Raw genomic sequence first — 13709 nt, 5'->3', positions numbered from 1 at the left:
TTAATCAAATGATTCACCACAATTGAAAAGTCATATTAAATACACCTGAAACAATTTCGCGTCTGGGCAAAAATGTATAACTCCAGCAAATTTCATTAGAGAAACGCACCACTGGTATGATGTCTGCTCTATCCTTTTAACCAGATAAGCTGTACTGAATCTATTATTCTGCTCAGGTGGTCTATTCAAACTTGTTCCCCTTCAGTCCAGACAAGTATATGGTTCATATGATGCATGTAGATGAAAGAACGGGGTTTGCCAAGACCACCTACCTCTTTCAGGCAACCCATAAAGTTGTTGCTGACGGGCGACCCAGGTAAGTCTGCTGTGCTTGGACTTCCTCCGACGTAGAAGAAATCATCTGATCCCAGCATTGTGTAGTCCTCCTGCGTATAGCCTGTTGTAGTCAGGATGCCGTCCACAGATATTGTCACCTGATTGGGAGGAATGATAAAAGGGAGGGAAAAATCCATTTATGAACATCATGGCTGTGACGGCCGCTCTACCAGGAATAGGTTAGCTTCGATCTTGCTGGTTGCTGTCTGTCTTTGATTGTGTACCAAAAGACCACTTTGAGACTTTAGTAGGCCGTTCTTATCTAGTATTTGTAGACTTACAAAGGACAGGTAAAGAAAATATTTTGCCGGCATATTTTCTTTATCTATGATGGTGTTAGAAATGGTTTTCTGGTATGGGGCAATATTTTGAGGGGTTAGTGTTATGTACAAACTATAGACAAATTGCTTGTTTTTAGTTCAAATTCTTAGCACATAGGGTTAGTTGACACATACGTATGCATGCGTTCCAAATTGAGCTAATACTACCACAAATGAGCATGCAACACAGAAATCAGATGGTCTTTTTCCTCATTTAACATTAATAACTACACTGCAAACATGAAATCATGCATCTTCTTCAAGCCAAGACAACATGCAAGGGGAGGCAGCACATATGAGACCAAAGCCAAAGCTTACAGGATGAGGGGTAATGATGGAGCATACAAGAAGTCATGACCTACACCACAATATGGGTACAGGAAACTGGGCAGATGGTGGGTTGCTCAGACAAGAGTTTTGGTGTTAGTAACACAAGGGCTGATCCAGCATGAATGGGTCGGCGCGGCATGCGCAAACAACTGGAATCAACTGTCAGAGCTCCAGAGCTGAAGTAGTTCTTTATTCTTGATATATTTTCATACTGTTGTTTTCGTCACTTTATTTGTTTAGGAAAGCTTCTGCCAGTTTTTGACAGTATTTGATATAAAAAAAGGGCTAAAAGGACATCTAAAGCTTCAAAAATTAAAAAGGGGCCAAAGAAGAAGTTCAAAGAAAGAAAGATAGAAAATGGCGGTAAAGCTGTAGTGGAAAATGGAATGAGGACATCTGGAAGAAAAAAAAGAAATCCCCGAAATACAAACCCAAGTCTGTTTATTTCTTATGAAGCCATGAAACCCCAAAAAAAGAGAAAGAAAAAGGGCCAGGGAAACACACGCTAAACCCAAAAAAGGACAATAAGAATGATATCTACCAGACAATGTAGTTTGTTTACCATAGCGTGTCCAATACCTGAATGCTTTGAGAAAAGGGGGAAGGAAAGCAAATTAAACAATAACAAAAGGGTTGTTAATAAAATGAAATAAACTCAAATGAAGTCATGATGAGTAGAACATTAGTTTAGGTTCTGGTTGGTAAACTAAAGACTAGTCAATGGTTTATGAGTGGTTAGTCTGAGTCTGAACAAATGTTATCCATAGACAAGCAAAGCATATGAGTGAGAGTAAGAAAAGGTGGAAAAGAAAAAGAAGTGGCTTCTCCTCAGAGCCGGTGGCATTTCACTTTTTGTGAAGATACTGCACTATTCGGCAAAATGTGCATACTCACTTGAAAAACCTTCCAGAATACAGAGTTTTTCACCAGTAATTCCCAAATCTTTGGTTGCCAAAACACATTTAGCTTCAATTTTTAGGTCTATCTTAATGTAATGTTTCATAACGTGTTGTTTTCTGCTTCAACCGTGAACAGTGACCTCTATCTAGCTACCTCTTTGTTGTGATTCATATGGTTTTTGACTTTCCTCGGGCAGTTGTATAAGGTAATTCTAATCATGTTCTTGGAGTGATAGTAAAACAGCTATTAAACAAAGCGAAAAAAAAATGTCACAGTCCTAGTGGATCAGAGCTGAAATAGCTTGTGCTTGTGGGCACTCACGCCTCCACACACGCCTGTGCAAAAAGCGACATCCTTTCACTCCTGAGGGGCAAAACCACCCTAAATATTTACATATTTTAAAATGCCGCGACAGAGTGATTTAACAGTTCAACAAAGATTGGCTGTGGGTAAATGGAACGGTTGAGGTTGGTTGGAGCCTCTCCCCACTGCCCTGATAAGACAGACTGTTTGGAGAAGTGAGGTGAATATCTAGAGGGGTGAGAGAGACAGCCTCTTGAAGCCATCACACTGTTGATAGCTTCAGACAGAGGTAAATGCCTGAGGAGGCAAGGTAGAAGAACTCAGAGGAAGAAATAGTTGCGTTAGCATCTCGAAGAACGTACAATAACCGAAAATGCTAATTTAAGCTACAAAAAGTAGCATTTAGTTTTGAATTACATCAGAAAACATGAAATTCGAGCCACTTCAGAATTACCTGTCTGAGGTTGCGCGTGACTTTCACGTCATGCCAGGCATTGTCGTTGAATTTGCCATTGACTGGCTCGACAATGGCCTCAAAGGCTCCGGATCCCAAGTTGATGACCAACGAAACAGCCCCATCTTTCAGGGCCAGGTTGACGTAGTCTGCTGACTTGCCCGTGTGAAGGATAAGGCCATTTCTTTGCCAGGTTTTGAAGGACAATGTGATTTCATCGCTGCTGCTCTGGATGGGATTCTGAGACAAGTCGAAGCAGAAGTACTCGGAACCTCTAAATGTGGCCACGTTCTCTTCTCGCGCTATAAGAGAAGGATAAAAATGTTGTTAGAACTTCTTGAAACAAAAAAAAAAAAAAACAAATATACAAGTTTTCCTGAAATTAACCACTGAAGGAATGCAATTAAGTTCAGGGCAGATGACACAAAATCTGACAAGATGACGCATTTCCAAGTGTGGGCAGCGAAACACACAAAGCCTGTGCATTTAAAGCCAAAGATCTGGTGAGATCATCAGGGAGATCATTTCTCTTGTTGAGCCATATATGCATTAATATTCAGTGATTGTGTTGCATGTCTGAGTCATCATTACAAAAATTGCCTTGCCCTCGAATCCATCACCATTAATGTTGTCTGAGCTCCTCAAACAATGCCTGATCCATGAGATCATCCAGAGATGACACAGAAGCAGCATCTGAAGTGGCATTTAGATGCATTTTTATGCAACTCAGAGGTGGAATAAATGCATATAAACTGCATTAATAAGACTGAGACCTTTACAATAACAATTATGATAATATCATAAACAATGCATTTCACATACCCTTATTTAAAAACAGTAGAATAGAACAAAGAATAGTTTCCTAATAACGTTTAAAGTTCACAAGAAAGGCTGTTACCCATTTTATTTCAGTACATATTTTAAAGTAAAACAGGTTATCCTACAAGTAAAAAAAAATGTAGGGTAGTAATTGTATTTATCCACCAGGCTTTGATTTGATCAAGGAAAATAGTCTATATATATGGTCAAAGGGGAGGAGCTGTAAAAGGTGTTTGATATCATCAGCTGAACATGAACGTAATTTCAGAGGTGGAAGATGAGAGATTATGATGGAAAACTTAGATATCAGTAATTCTCATATAAAATTGACTTTAAATGTAGTTTTAGTGATTGCATGCCAAGATCCCATTGGTCATTGTAATTCATAGCAGATAATCTACTGCATCCACACTTATGGAAATAAGTTCACTTCTGGTCCCTGTGGTCTCCAGTCCATTAATCACAAAGCTATGGTGGTGTGGCTCAGATGAGGTAAAAAATACACATATCTAATGGAAAGTTCTTACACTAGACATCATTTACATCAGGTGGCCAGAGAAGGACCTCGGCACTAATAGCATCATTGATTTATCAGTACTTCACTTGGGCCACCATGGGGTCGATATATTCTCTAGCTAAATGTTGACAAAACACTCACATGTCCAAGTCTATGCTCCACCTCAGCGATCAGCATTAGTGGATGTAGCATGTGTTTTAACTGACTGGGTAAAGACATCTTGACCAGTTTTTCTCTGGACTAAAGAAGCCTGAGCAGACTGCAGGGTTGCAGAGCAGATTTTCTCATCAGGGCTGGTGCTGGTGCACAGCTGTGATACACTTCACATGGTAATAAACTCACGGATAAGAACGGAGCAAACTGACTGACGGTGGAACATATTGGAAACACATGGGACCCTGATGCAGCTGGTGAACACCAAAACCAAAAATCCACGACTTCTGTGCAGTCAGAGAGATGATTCAGATTATATAGCTCATTACAAGGCTGAAAGAAACAGATTAATGAAAGATGACTGGATGGATAGTGGGAAAGAGTTTCGTCCAGCAGGAGAGGGTGGTGTATCACCCATGTGTCAAAAACTGGCTGTTAGATATACTTGGCTACTCATAGTGCAAATCCCACACTGCTGAATAAATTCTCAAGTCCATTAAAATTTGGCTAGACTGTACAGGAAAAAAATAAAGAGAGCTCAATGTTTAGCCTGTGGAGATTACTGGACCGTGCTAAAGAGGGTCAAGGAGTTTTCTAGCACCAATACAAATCAACACAATGGAAAGACACAGACAGTCAACAAAACTATCACAGGCCTTACAAATGAAATTCTGGCCCACTCTGCATTACTAGTCTGCTAAGCATTAATGACATTCACAATTCACTATAAATGTAATATAAATAATCATTTTAGTTAATTTTAGTATTATTTAATTATCAGAATGAATTCTATTAAAAACATTTATAATACAATTTTATTATTACATATTAATTGATGATATTTGCAAAATACATTTATTTCAAATGTATACAGTCAATATATAATTGCATTTATGTATATTTTAGTGCTGGGCAATGATTAATCCAAAATAAATAAAAAATTATACATAGTATATGTGTGTGTGCTGTGTATATTTATTATTTATTTATAAACACACACACATGCATTTATCTATTTAAGACAGATATGTCATGTTTATATATTAAATATATTTATATATAATATAAATCATATGAATATAAATATATACATGAAAATACATGTAAATATTTTCAAAATATATACTGTATGTGTCTTTTTATATACATAATAATCTATACACAGTACACACAGATATTATACAAACAATTTTTATTTTTATTTTGGATGCAATTAATTGCGAATAAATGTTGCCCAGCACCAGATATTTAAGGATTTGCAGACATCATGCATAAATGTTGTATTAAATATATATCTATTTATGTAAACACATATTTAGTAGCACCTTAAATCAGTTTTTTATAATAATAACTGTAATTATAACTGCACAGAACTCTGATTCATGCCTGGTAGAAATCAAATAAAGGGAATATTTCACCAGCATCTCTTGTCCTCCTGCACACATCTAACTTCAAATCTCAACATCATGAGTAAGAAAACTAGATCACCTGCTTGAGACAAGTAAAAGCTTTTCAAGCTGTTGAACAGGGACTAGTGCTTTTTAGGTGTTATTGTGAGCTACATGCTGGCATGAAAGCCTTGTGTCGACACCTCAGCAGATGCATTATTACTCCCCTCAGCACGGACACTGTTAGTGGCGTGTTTCTGAAAGAGCAGGCCCTCAAATAGCTCCCAGACACCTTATCTCCTTCCTCCTGACTGACTTGGTGCTGTAACCGCATCCCTGAGATCCTGCCACGCTGTTAAAGTTCCTAAAGAGAGTACTGATCAATTATTAATTAAACAGAGTGTTGTTTTTACTAAAGACACCGCACCACATTACTGCCAGATGTTATCCTGCACAATCATCTTTAGCTCTAAATTCTTAATAAAATGTCATCTTCCCACGCTGATATGATGTGGGATTGCATGATGTGAAGGATACACGGGAGGGTCAGTAAAGGGGAAAAGAAAAAGGAAAAAGACTGATTATGGCTGTGAAAACAATTGGCACTTTATTTGCGGGGCAGGTTGGGGCGGGTCATTAAAAACTAAATTTTAAAAATCCATTTATGTTGCATGCAATTCCCTATAGCCTATATTAAAAATGTGGAATATATATTTACATATTTTATTTGGTTCTTTGATAAGGTTACAATACAAAGGTCTAAGTAACAACGTAACTTGCGTGATGTCGGGGAAGGTAAAGAAATTTTACTTTATTTGCAGGACGGGCCAAATAATTTCATAAATGCAGGACCTGTGGTTTGGAAAAAAATCTCTAGTATCTATCAGTAAACTATCTCAAGTTTTTTTTTTAATTTTCAAATAAGTTTTGCACTCCATGACTGCATTTATTGAATAAAAACAGCCAAAAAAAAAAAAAAAATACTTTATTTATAAAAAAAACTATTTTCTATTTTAACATATTTAACAAATTACTGTATTTTTTTTTCTTTTAATGCAAATCTGAATTTTCAGCATCCATTACTCCAGTCTTCTGTGTCACTTGATCCTTCAGAAATCATTCTAATATGCTGATTTTTTTTTACATTTCTTATTATCATCAGTGTTGGCTAATGTTCAAATTATCAGACTACTGTTTTTGTTTAGTATTTAGCCAAAAATTATCAATCTTATAACTTGTGACTGCATTAACTGCATTAAATATTTTAGCATGTTTAATAGACTAGTCCATATACTGTACAAGGCCCCCAAACAATCCTACTTTTTCTAAGCTCTAATATATATAAAGATACAGAAACAGAGAAAAGTCTCATTACCAGACATGTGGCGAAAAGAATGAAGTTATTTGCTTTCACAAGCTATGTGTTCATTGAATACATTTTTCAATATGTCAATATGTTAGTTAAAGATAATTATAAGACATATTGTTGGCGATGTAGCATATGGTACGTGGGATTCAATGCCGGCCTTGCAGGAAATCCAGCTGAGATTAAAATACTGAATAGCGTTTATTCATTCCTTTGTATTTATTTTAGACTTTCTCCTTTATAATGTTTCCAGTCTATAATCTAGAACTATCACACAGAATACTGTGAACAAAAAGCAGAGCAGAGAAGCACATTTCTCACAGTTTCTGTCTCGCCACAGCACTCCTTTCAAAACAAACCTTATCTGTATAGATTTTTAATGAAAATCCTCAGGGGGGGCAAAGGTACTTAATCTCCTCCATAATGGAGAATCCGACAAAAAGGAGGGGTGAGGTTACAGGGTGTGTGTGTGAGATAGTAAACCTGCTGAATTATGAAATCTTAATGAAAACATCATTATTAGTCAAATCGGCACCAGGGACAGAGATTCTTATCGAGTCATAATTGCAATGGTTCACTAATGCTTTTTCCCTCCACTACACAGAGACGGATGGTTTTGGTTTGGTCAGAAACGTGCTCATGCGTAAAGGTGTCAGAGGGCCATGAGTGGAGAAAAGTAGTGTCGTTAGAGAAGCCATTAAATCCAGAATGCTTTAGGGAGGAGACCATTACAGGGTGAGAGCTCTCAAACTGTCAATCACATGTGAGAGGATGCAGGCAACTTTCTGACCAATTGGCCTCTCAACTCCTAAAAACAAAACTGGCATTTGCCACATAGTGCCCTCCACCATAGTGTCTCCTATGACTGACACAGACTGAAATAATAATACCTGCATCATGGGTGCTGACAATATATCAAAGATCTGAAGGGAGAGTTAAAAAAAACCCTGAGAATTCTGTCATCATTTGCAAACCGTATACACTTCACAATGGGACATTAACAAGTGTAACTGAATAATCAGTGTGGAATAAAGTAGAACAAGACTTAATATCAGGATTAGACTGGTTCATTCAAATATATTTTGCCTGAACCAAATTATCTGCATCAGCAAAATAAGTCTGAGAAATATTACCTTTTGATGACATATTTGATGAAACTTTTGTTCACAAATTAATTATGCACAAGAACATTCTTCACCAAATTACCACTCACCTTTATTTTTATGCCACTTTATAAAGTAAAGACTGTTTCGAAGAAGCTTGTGTGTTTCTTCATTGAATTACACAGATTTTGCTTAAGCTTAACCAGAATAAAATGAAAATAAAAATACACAATATAGAAGGAGCTGATTTTTGATATTTTGATTATGTTATCACCTTGTTCTGCATGAAAACACTCAAAAAAAGGAAGATGCTCATTTTAACATTAAGCCATCTTAAAAGTGACCAAAAGATGAGAACATTCTTGCAATAGAGTACATAATTAGAGCTAAATAATCTCCCTCAGTCTTTCTCTCCCTCTCTTCATCTGTCAACTGAGGGCAGTGTTAAGGCTAATCTATCCCTGCAGATCCAGAGGGAGCTTCCAGACGGTGTGGCCCGAGCATCCGTCATGCAGCGGTGACGGAGAAAATCAATAAAGAGGGAACGAGAAACGGGGCCCATCTCCCTCGGGCTGACCTAGAGAGACCCCGTTGTGCAGGCCAAACTCCCGTCATGGACAGTTGCTGACTCGCCAGCATCTAGCAACCATGTATTACAAACTCACAGTTAACTCACACTAAACTGCAACCAAACCCACCCACTATACTATTAGACTTATAATGTATGATATAATGCCTGATCAAGTTAATAGTGGTTGATGTTATTGTAGGGTTTTTCCTCTTTATAGAGATAGACTAGGTGTCTATTGAAGCTCTAATGACAAGCAGGTATCACTTTCTTTTTTGCACAATTTTCTAAAACCAACAAACCCTGTTTTTCTACTTATTATAAGAAAAAGTATTACTTTTGTAAATATCTAAAAAGCTACATTTGGTCCCAAACTAGCAAGCTCCTTCTAAGGGGTAACTATCTCCTTCACCCTCCAAACATTTGCTGAAAAAGTAAAATCAATTCTAAGAGGTTCAGAGGGCCTGAAATTAGAGTCTCAGGCCTTATTTTGCACCTTTTGCTAGAAAGTGTTAATTGCTGATCTAAGTGTGTTGTTGAATCGCCCTCACTGAGAGAACATTCTGGGTAGGAGAGGCCTGCCGCAGTCCATGTTCAGCTTCGATGGCTCGCTCCTCCCTTTTGCAGCTTTAGCTGCTACAATTAGCTTTCTCTCTCTATTTCTCCATCTCTCTTGGTCTGTCTGCCTCCCTGCTGCTGTCTGGATGCCAGTCTGCCAGTTACAACCACTGTGTAGGAGAATTAACCTGTGTACGCCAGGTGAAACAAAAAGCTTGATGTGATTATTTGTAATTTCTTATAATGATTGGCAGGATGTCCAAACACAATCAAACTACACAAGATCCAAATTGTGAACATCCGACTCTGTGTTATCCAGTCTGCTTCCTTTGAACCTTCAACTCCAGATGTATGTTATGTTAAAGTAGATATAAAACTGGATTTATCACCAGGTCACAAAAGCTTGCCAGTGATTGTAAAGATTGGAGCCGATGTACAGATGGTCGTATCAAGCCTGGTGTAAGAATGACGTAATGTTTGATTGCGGTATATGGAGCAAGTGTGTGTGATCGTGCCTGATTGTGGGTGTGTGACGTGCCTAGCTAGGACAGGAGTAGGAGTGAAATCAGCAGGGAGTTCTGGACTAGGACCAGTTGCGACAAGACAGGAATTCCAGATCGGACCATCTGTTGGTCTTTCTCAGAGCAAGCATACATAAATAACAACATCTTAAGTTCTGAAACACACTGTGCTTACACTAAAACCTTTATGTAACATACGTTAACACTTTAACCAGTTTAAATACAAAATGCGAATGTATTAAAACACACAGTTAGCTTTATTCCTTTAAGCAACTTTCCTGGTGGGATGAGATCATTTCAGACACTAGTGGTAGATTAAACCAACTTCCCCGTACCAGCAAAGCCTTTCTTCCTGAGAATGAAAGATGAGAATGAAAAAATAACAGTATACAATCTGGTTCCTGTTAAAGGCCATGTTTTATCATCCTGTCTGTCAGCGATGAGGGTATTATCTCCTCTGCTACCTCGTTTTAGAGCAGCAAAAGTGAAACTACATGCAGATCAGCTCTTCAAATGACAAGCATTGCTGTGCCCCATTCCATTGAAACTGTTTTCCACTTTTGAAAAGCTTCAGGATACTGTTTAAGCGTTTGCTTTCACAATTCAGGGAAAGCAATTTCATACCCAGCTAATTTAAATTTGCCAACTCTTTTTGATCTCTGGCATTAAATGTATTTCATAAATTTTTTTCTCGTATTTTCAATTACAGGTAAGACGCTCTAGGATTGAGGGTCCATCTGAAGAAGAAGAAGAAAACAAAACTATTAAAGCACTAGCAGTCCAACAACATTCATTGATCATAAAGCTATTCACTGATCAACCGCAGGTGATGTGTAGTCATTAAGGGCTCATGGATTCTAGAAATAAAGTTACATCTGCAAATCTAGAATTGACTTTCAAAGATACTTGAAATTCACTAATAAAATAACAATTATATTCTATTTTAAATATTTATTTTTTTAAAAGCTGAGTTTTCAGCATCATTTCTCTAGTCTTCTGTGTCACATGATCCTTCAGAAATCATTCTAATATGCTGATTTGGTGTACAAGATTTTTTTTATTTTCTTTATTATCAACATTCAGGATTCTTTGTTTTTATGAAATATAAATATTTTTAACATTCAATGTATTGTACTGCTTCCTTGCTGAATTAAAATTTGCTGTTGTTATTTTCAACAACAGACTTAAGGCATGATTGTTACTGTTTTCAGAAATGTTCTATTGAGAAAAACTGAATATGCAGCACTGAAGCAGCGTGTTTTTGCACCATTGGAGATGTTGTTGGCTTTAGGAGTAATGATGCCACTAATGATGCTTCACACACATTTATTAAGCACAAGGACTCAATATGCACTGGAGCAAATGCAGATTCTTTCACATGAGTTCTTCTCTAGGATCTCCATTCCCTGAAAATGTCACATTTTTCACTGTATCTACCATCCAGAGCTTTAGTGACATTTCCCTCTGAAAAGCTCAATTTCTGCCACTGTAATTTGGTGTAATGGCACGGAGTGGTTGATGTAATCCTAAAAAGGCAAAAGAAAAGCACAGAAAAACTAGAACAAGCCCAGTATCAAAGGAGAAAGATACTGTCATCTCAGGAGTAAGACGGGGGTGAGGGAAGCTAAAATACATCTTGAAATGAGAGCCGACGAGCCAAAGAGAAGAGGAGAGATTCCTCCAATGGAATAGAGGACAGATAATCATCAGAAATGTCTGCACACACAAGAGATCTCATTTGTTAGTCTCCTCTCTGAAACCAATGAAAAGCCCGGATGTCAGTGAAGTTAACGTCACAAAGGAGAAACAACAGATCACACTGAACAGCCGGAAAATCCTGGCCGCCATTTTCACTACAATGAACACGTCATGACAGCTGTCGTTCTTTCAAATAATACAAAATCCTACATAAATCAATAAAATTATAGGAAAAATGGGCACTACAAGCCTGATCCAAAAATATTTTTTATATAGTACTGTTTTCATAAAGCATACAGCCATAAAATGAGCACTAAATCTCTATTTGTGAGCAGTGGCTTGTGAGTTATTCGGAAATCCAGCATTATTCATATACAGTACGCCTGTTCTTTGGATCAATATGTATTCTTACCCAAGGCATGACAGCCAGTACCATGACTATTTCATTTACTTCCAACATAATACAGTGTTACTGGCCATTATCTCTGTTCTCAGCTGCTGTGTTGATATTTAATGAAGGGGCATCTACATCTGGGTGCCATTTTTCAGCTGCCTCTGTGTTGCCGGGGAGACATGCCGGTGGAGGGCAGTGGGGCTTGGCCCATCATTTTCCACTTGAACCAGATAAGACAGGCATTTAGTGCCAGAGCCCAAATTCAATATTTATTTTCCGGCCCCCTTCATTTGCATCTCACATGTTTCAAATGTTACACCCGGAGAGAGAGAGAGTGAGTGAGATGTTTGTTTGTTAGTAGGGTTAGTGTTTTATAATATGCAATGGAAGGTTATATTGGCAGACAGAGGAACGGTATATTGCACTATACAAATGCATAATTCTACTGTGATATGCAATAGCGGGCCGTCATAACTGAACACATTTTGTTAACAACTGAGTGCACTTAGTGAGGTCAAATAAAGCCACCTGATTTCCATGTGCATTTGCATTTATATTCCTAATGCAAATTCTGTATTATTATACGAAACAACAATAAAGTGCATGCATCACGTAAATAGATGCACTTGAAAAGGAGCACACTTAAAAGTGCTAAGCTATGTTTAAAAAAAGAAAAGGGGGAAAAAACAATACAAGGAATCTGCAAAAACAGCAAATATACCATTTTAGCTAAGGTCATAAAATTAATATAATATCCACAAATATCACAGAGCACAAATACAAACCCAGTACTACAGCACAGGCGAGAATAATTATTTGTAGTGCATTTGTAGATTAGGGTCTATGTCTACAAATTTGCCATTGGACAATGAAACATTGTGATGGACGATGACATTGGGGTGGGGGGTGGTTGGTGCCCCGAAGAGTGAATCCGTATTATTCAGAAAGGCACGGAAACAAAATTGCTAACCGTTTCCTTGTTACATTAGGCTACATCAAATTTCACTTACCACATAAACAGATTAAGGAGAGATGACTGAGGATTTGCAGATTCTCAGCACCACTGAAAAACATCTAATCTTGTAAAATGTGTGGTAATTACATAGTATAAACAGAGTATGTGCAATTGTGAGTCTAGAAAGTGAAAGTGAAAGTAAAAAGCGATCATGCATTCAAAAGCAGTTTCAATGTCTGGCATAATAGTGGCTCCCTGATGCCCGCAATTTATATACAGTATAATTAACCAATGATATACCCTAACTGCGAGAGAAAGTATTGAAATGTATATTTTCCTCCCATCTAGTATTTATTCCTTTTAGGGGGATTGCAGGAGGATTATATGAATATATATATATATATATATATATATATATATATATATATACTGTATGTATGTATGTGTATATTTATATATACACTGTAAAAAATTTCTTGTTGTTTTTACAAAAACTTTTTGGCAGCTGTAGTTGCCAGAATAATTTTGTAAAAATACAGAAAACTGTAAACACATTTACGTCAAAAACTGTTAATTTTACAATATAAAGCTGTAATTTACAAACAAGAAAATGTGAATATAAACCAGTAAATTCAACAACACACAAAATAAATATAAAATATAAAAATACTGACAACCACCATAATAATAAAGATGGTACTGTATAAGAGAAAGCCACATGAAGTATCAAAGCTCATCACAAGTAGCTTCACCACAAGCAGAAGTATATATTAACATATAGAAGGTGCACATTTATGGAAACACAAAACACCATCATGGTAACACACGTGATACTTAAATAATGCAAAAAACTTTCATTAAGCAACAGAAGATGTAACATAAAGCTCAAATGTACATAACTGATAACAAGAACTATTTAAAAACATGATTATTTAAACAAAATACTTTCAAACGTGGAGTGTCACGCAGGGAATTCTGGGAATATCAGTTTACAGTTTTAGACTGTAAATTATACATTGATTTGTT

At 37.0% G+C, this 13709-nt stretch overlaps 1 protein-coding gene across 9 annotated transcripts in view; it reads right to left on the bottom strand.

Annotated features, from left to right (window-relative positions):
- LOC127976077 (neurexin-3a) overlaps nucleotides 1-13709 on the bottom strand; it is a 263201-nt gene that overhangs the window by 208733 nt on the left and 40759 nt on the right. For 4 of the 9 annotated variants that reach the window (XM_052580188.1, XM_052580192.1, XM_052580189.1 and 1 more), the window contains 2 exons: nucleotides 2644-2945; nucleotides 273-434 (listed from right to left, as the gene is read on the bottom strand). In XM_052580188.1, the coding sequence (XP_052436148.1) occupies nucleotides 273-434; nucleotides 2644-2945 (464 nt within the window). Of the gene's footprint in view, nucleotides 1-272; nucleotides 435-1527; nucleotides 1573-2643; nucleotides 2946-13709 lie in introns of all 9 variants that reach the window. The other 5 variants (XM_052580185.1, XM_052580186.1, XM_052580187.1 and 2 more) reach the window with 2 other exon arrangements.

This window comes from Carassius gibelio, chromosome B17, assembly GCF_023724105.1.
Source record: "Carassius gibelio isolate Cgi1373 ecotype wild population from Czech Republic chromosome B17, carGib1.2-hapl.c, whole genome shotgun sequence".
Lineage (NCBI taxonomy): Eukaryota > Metazoa > Chordata > Actinopteri > Cypriniformes > Cyprinidae > Carassius > Carassius gibelio.
This window is presented reverse-complemented; position numbering and strand designations above follow the sequence as displayed.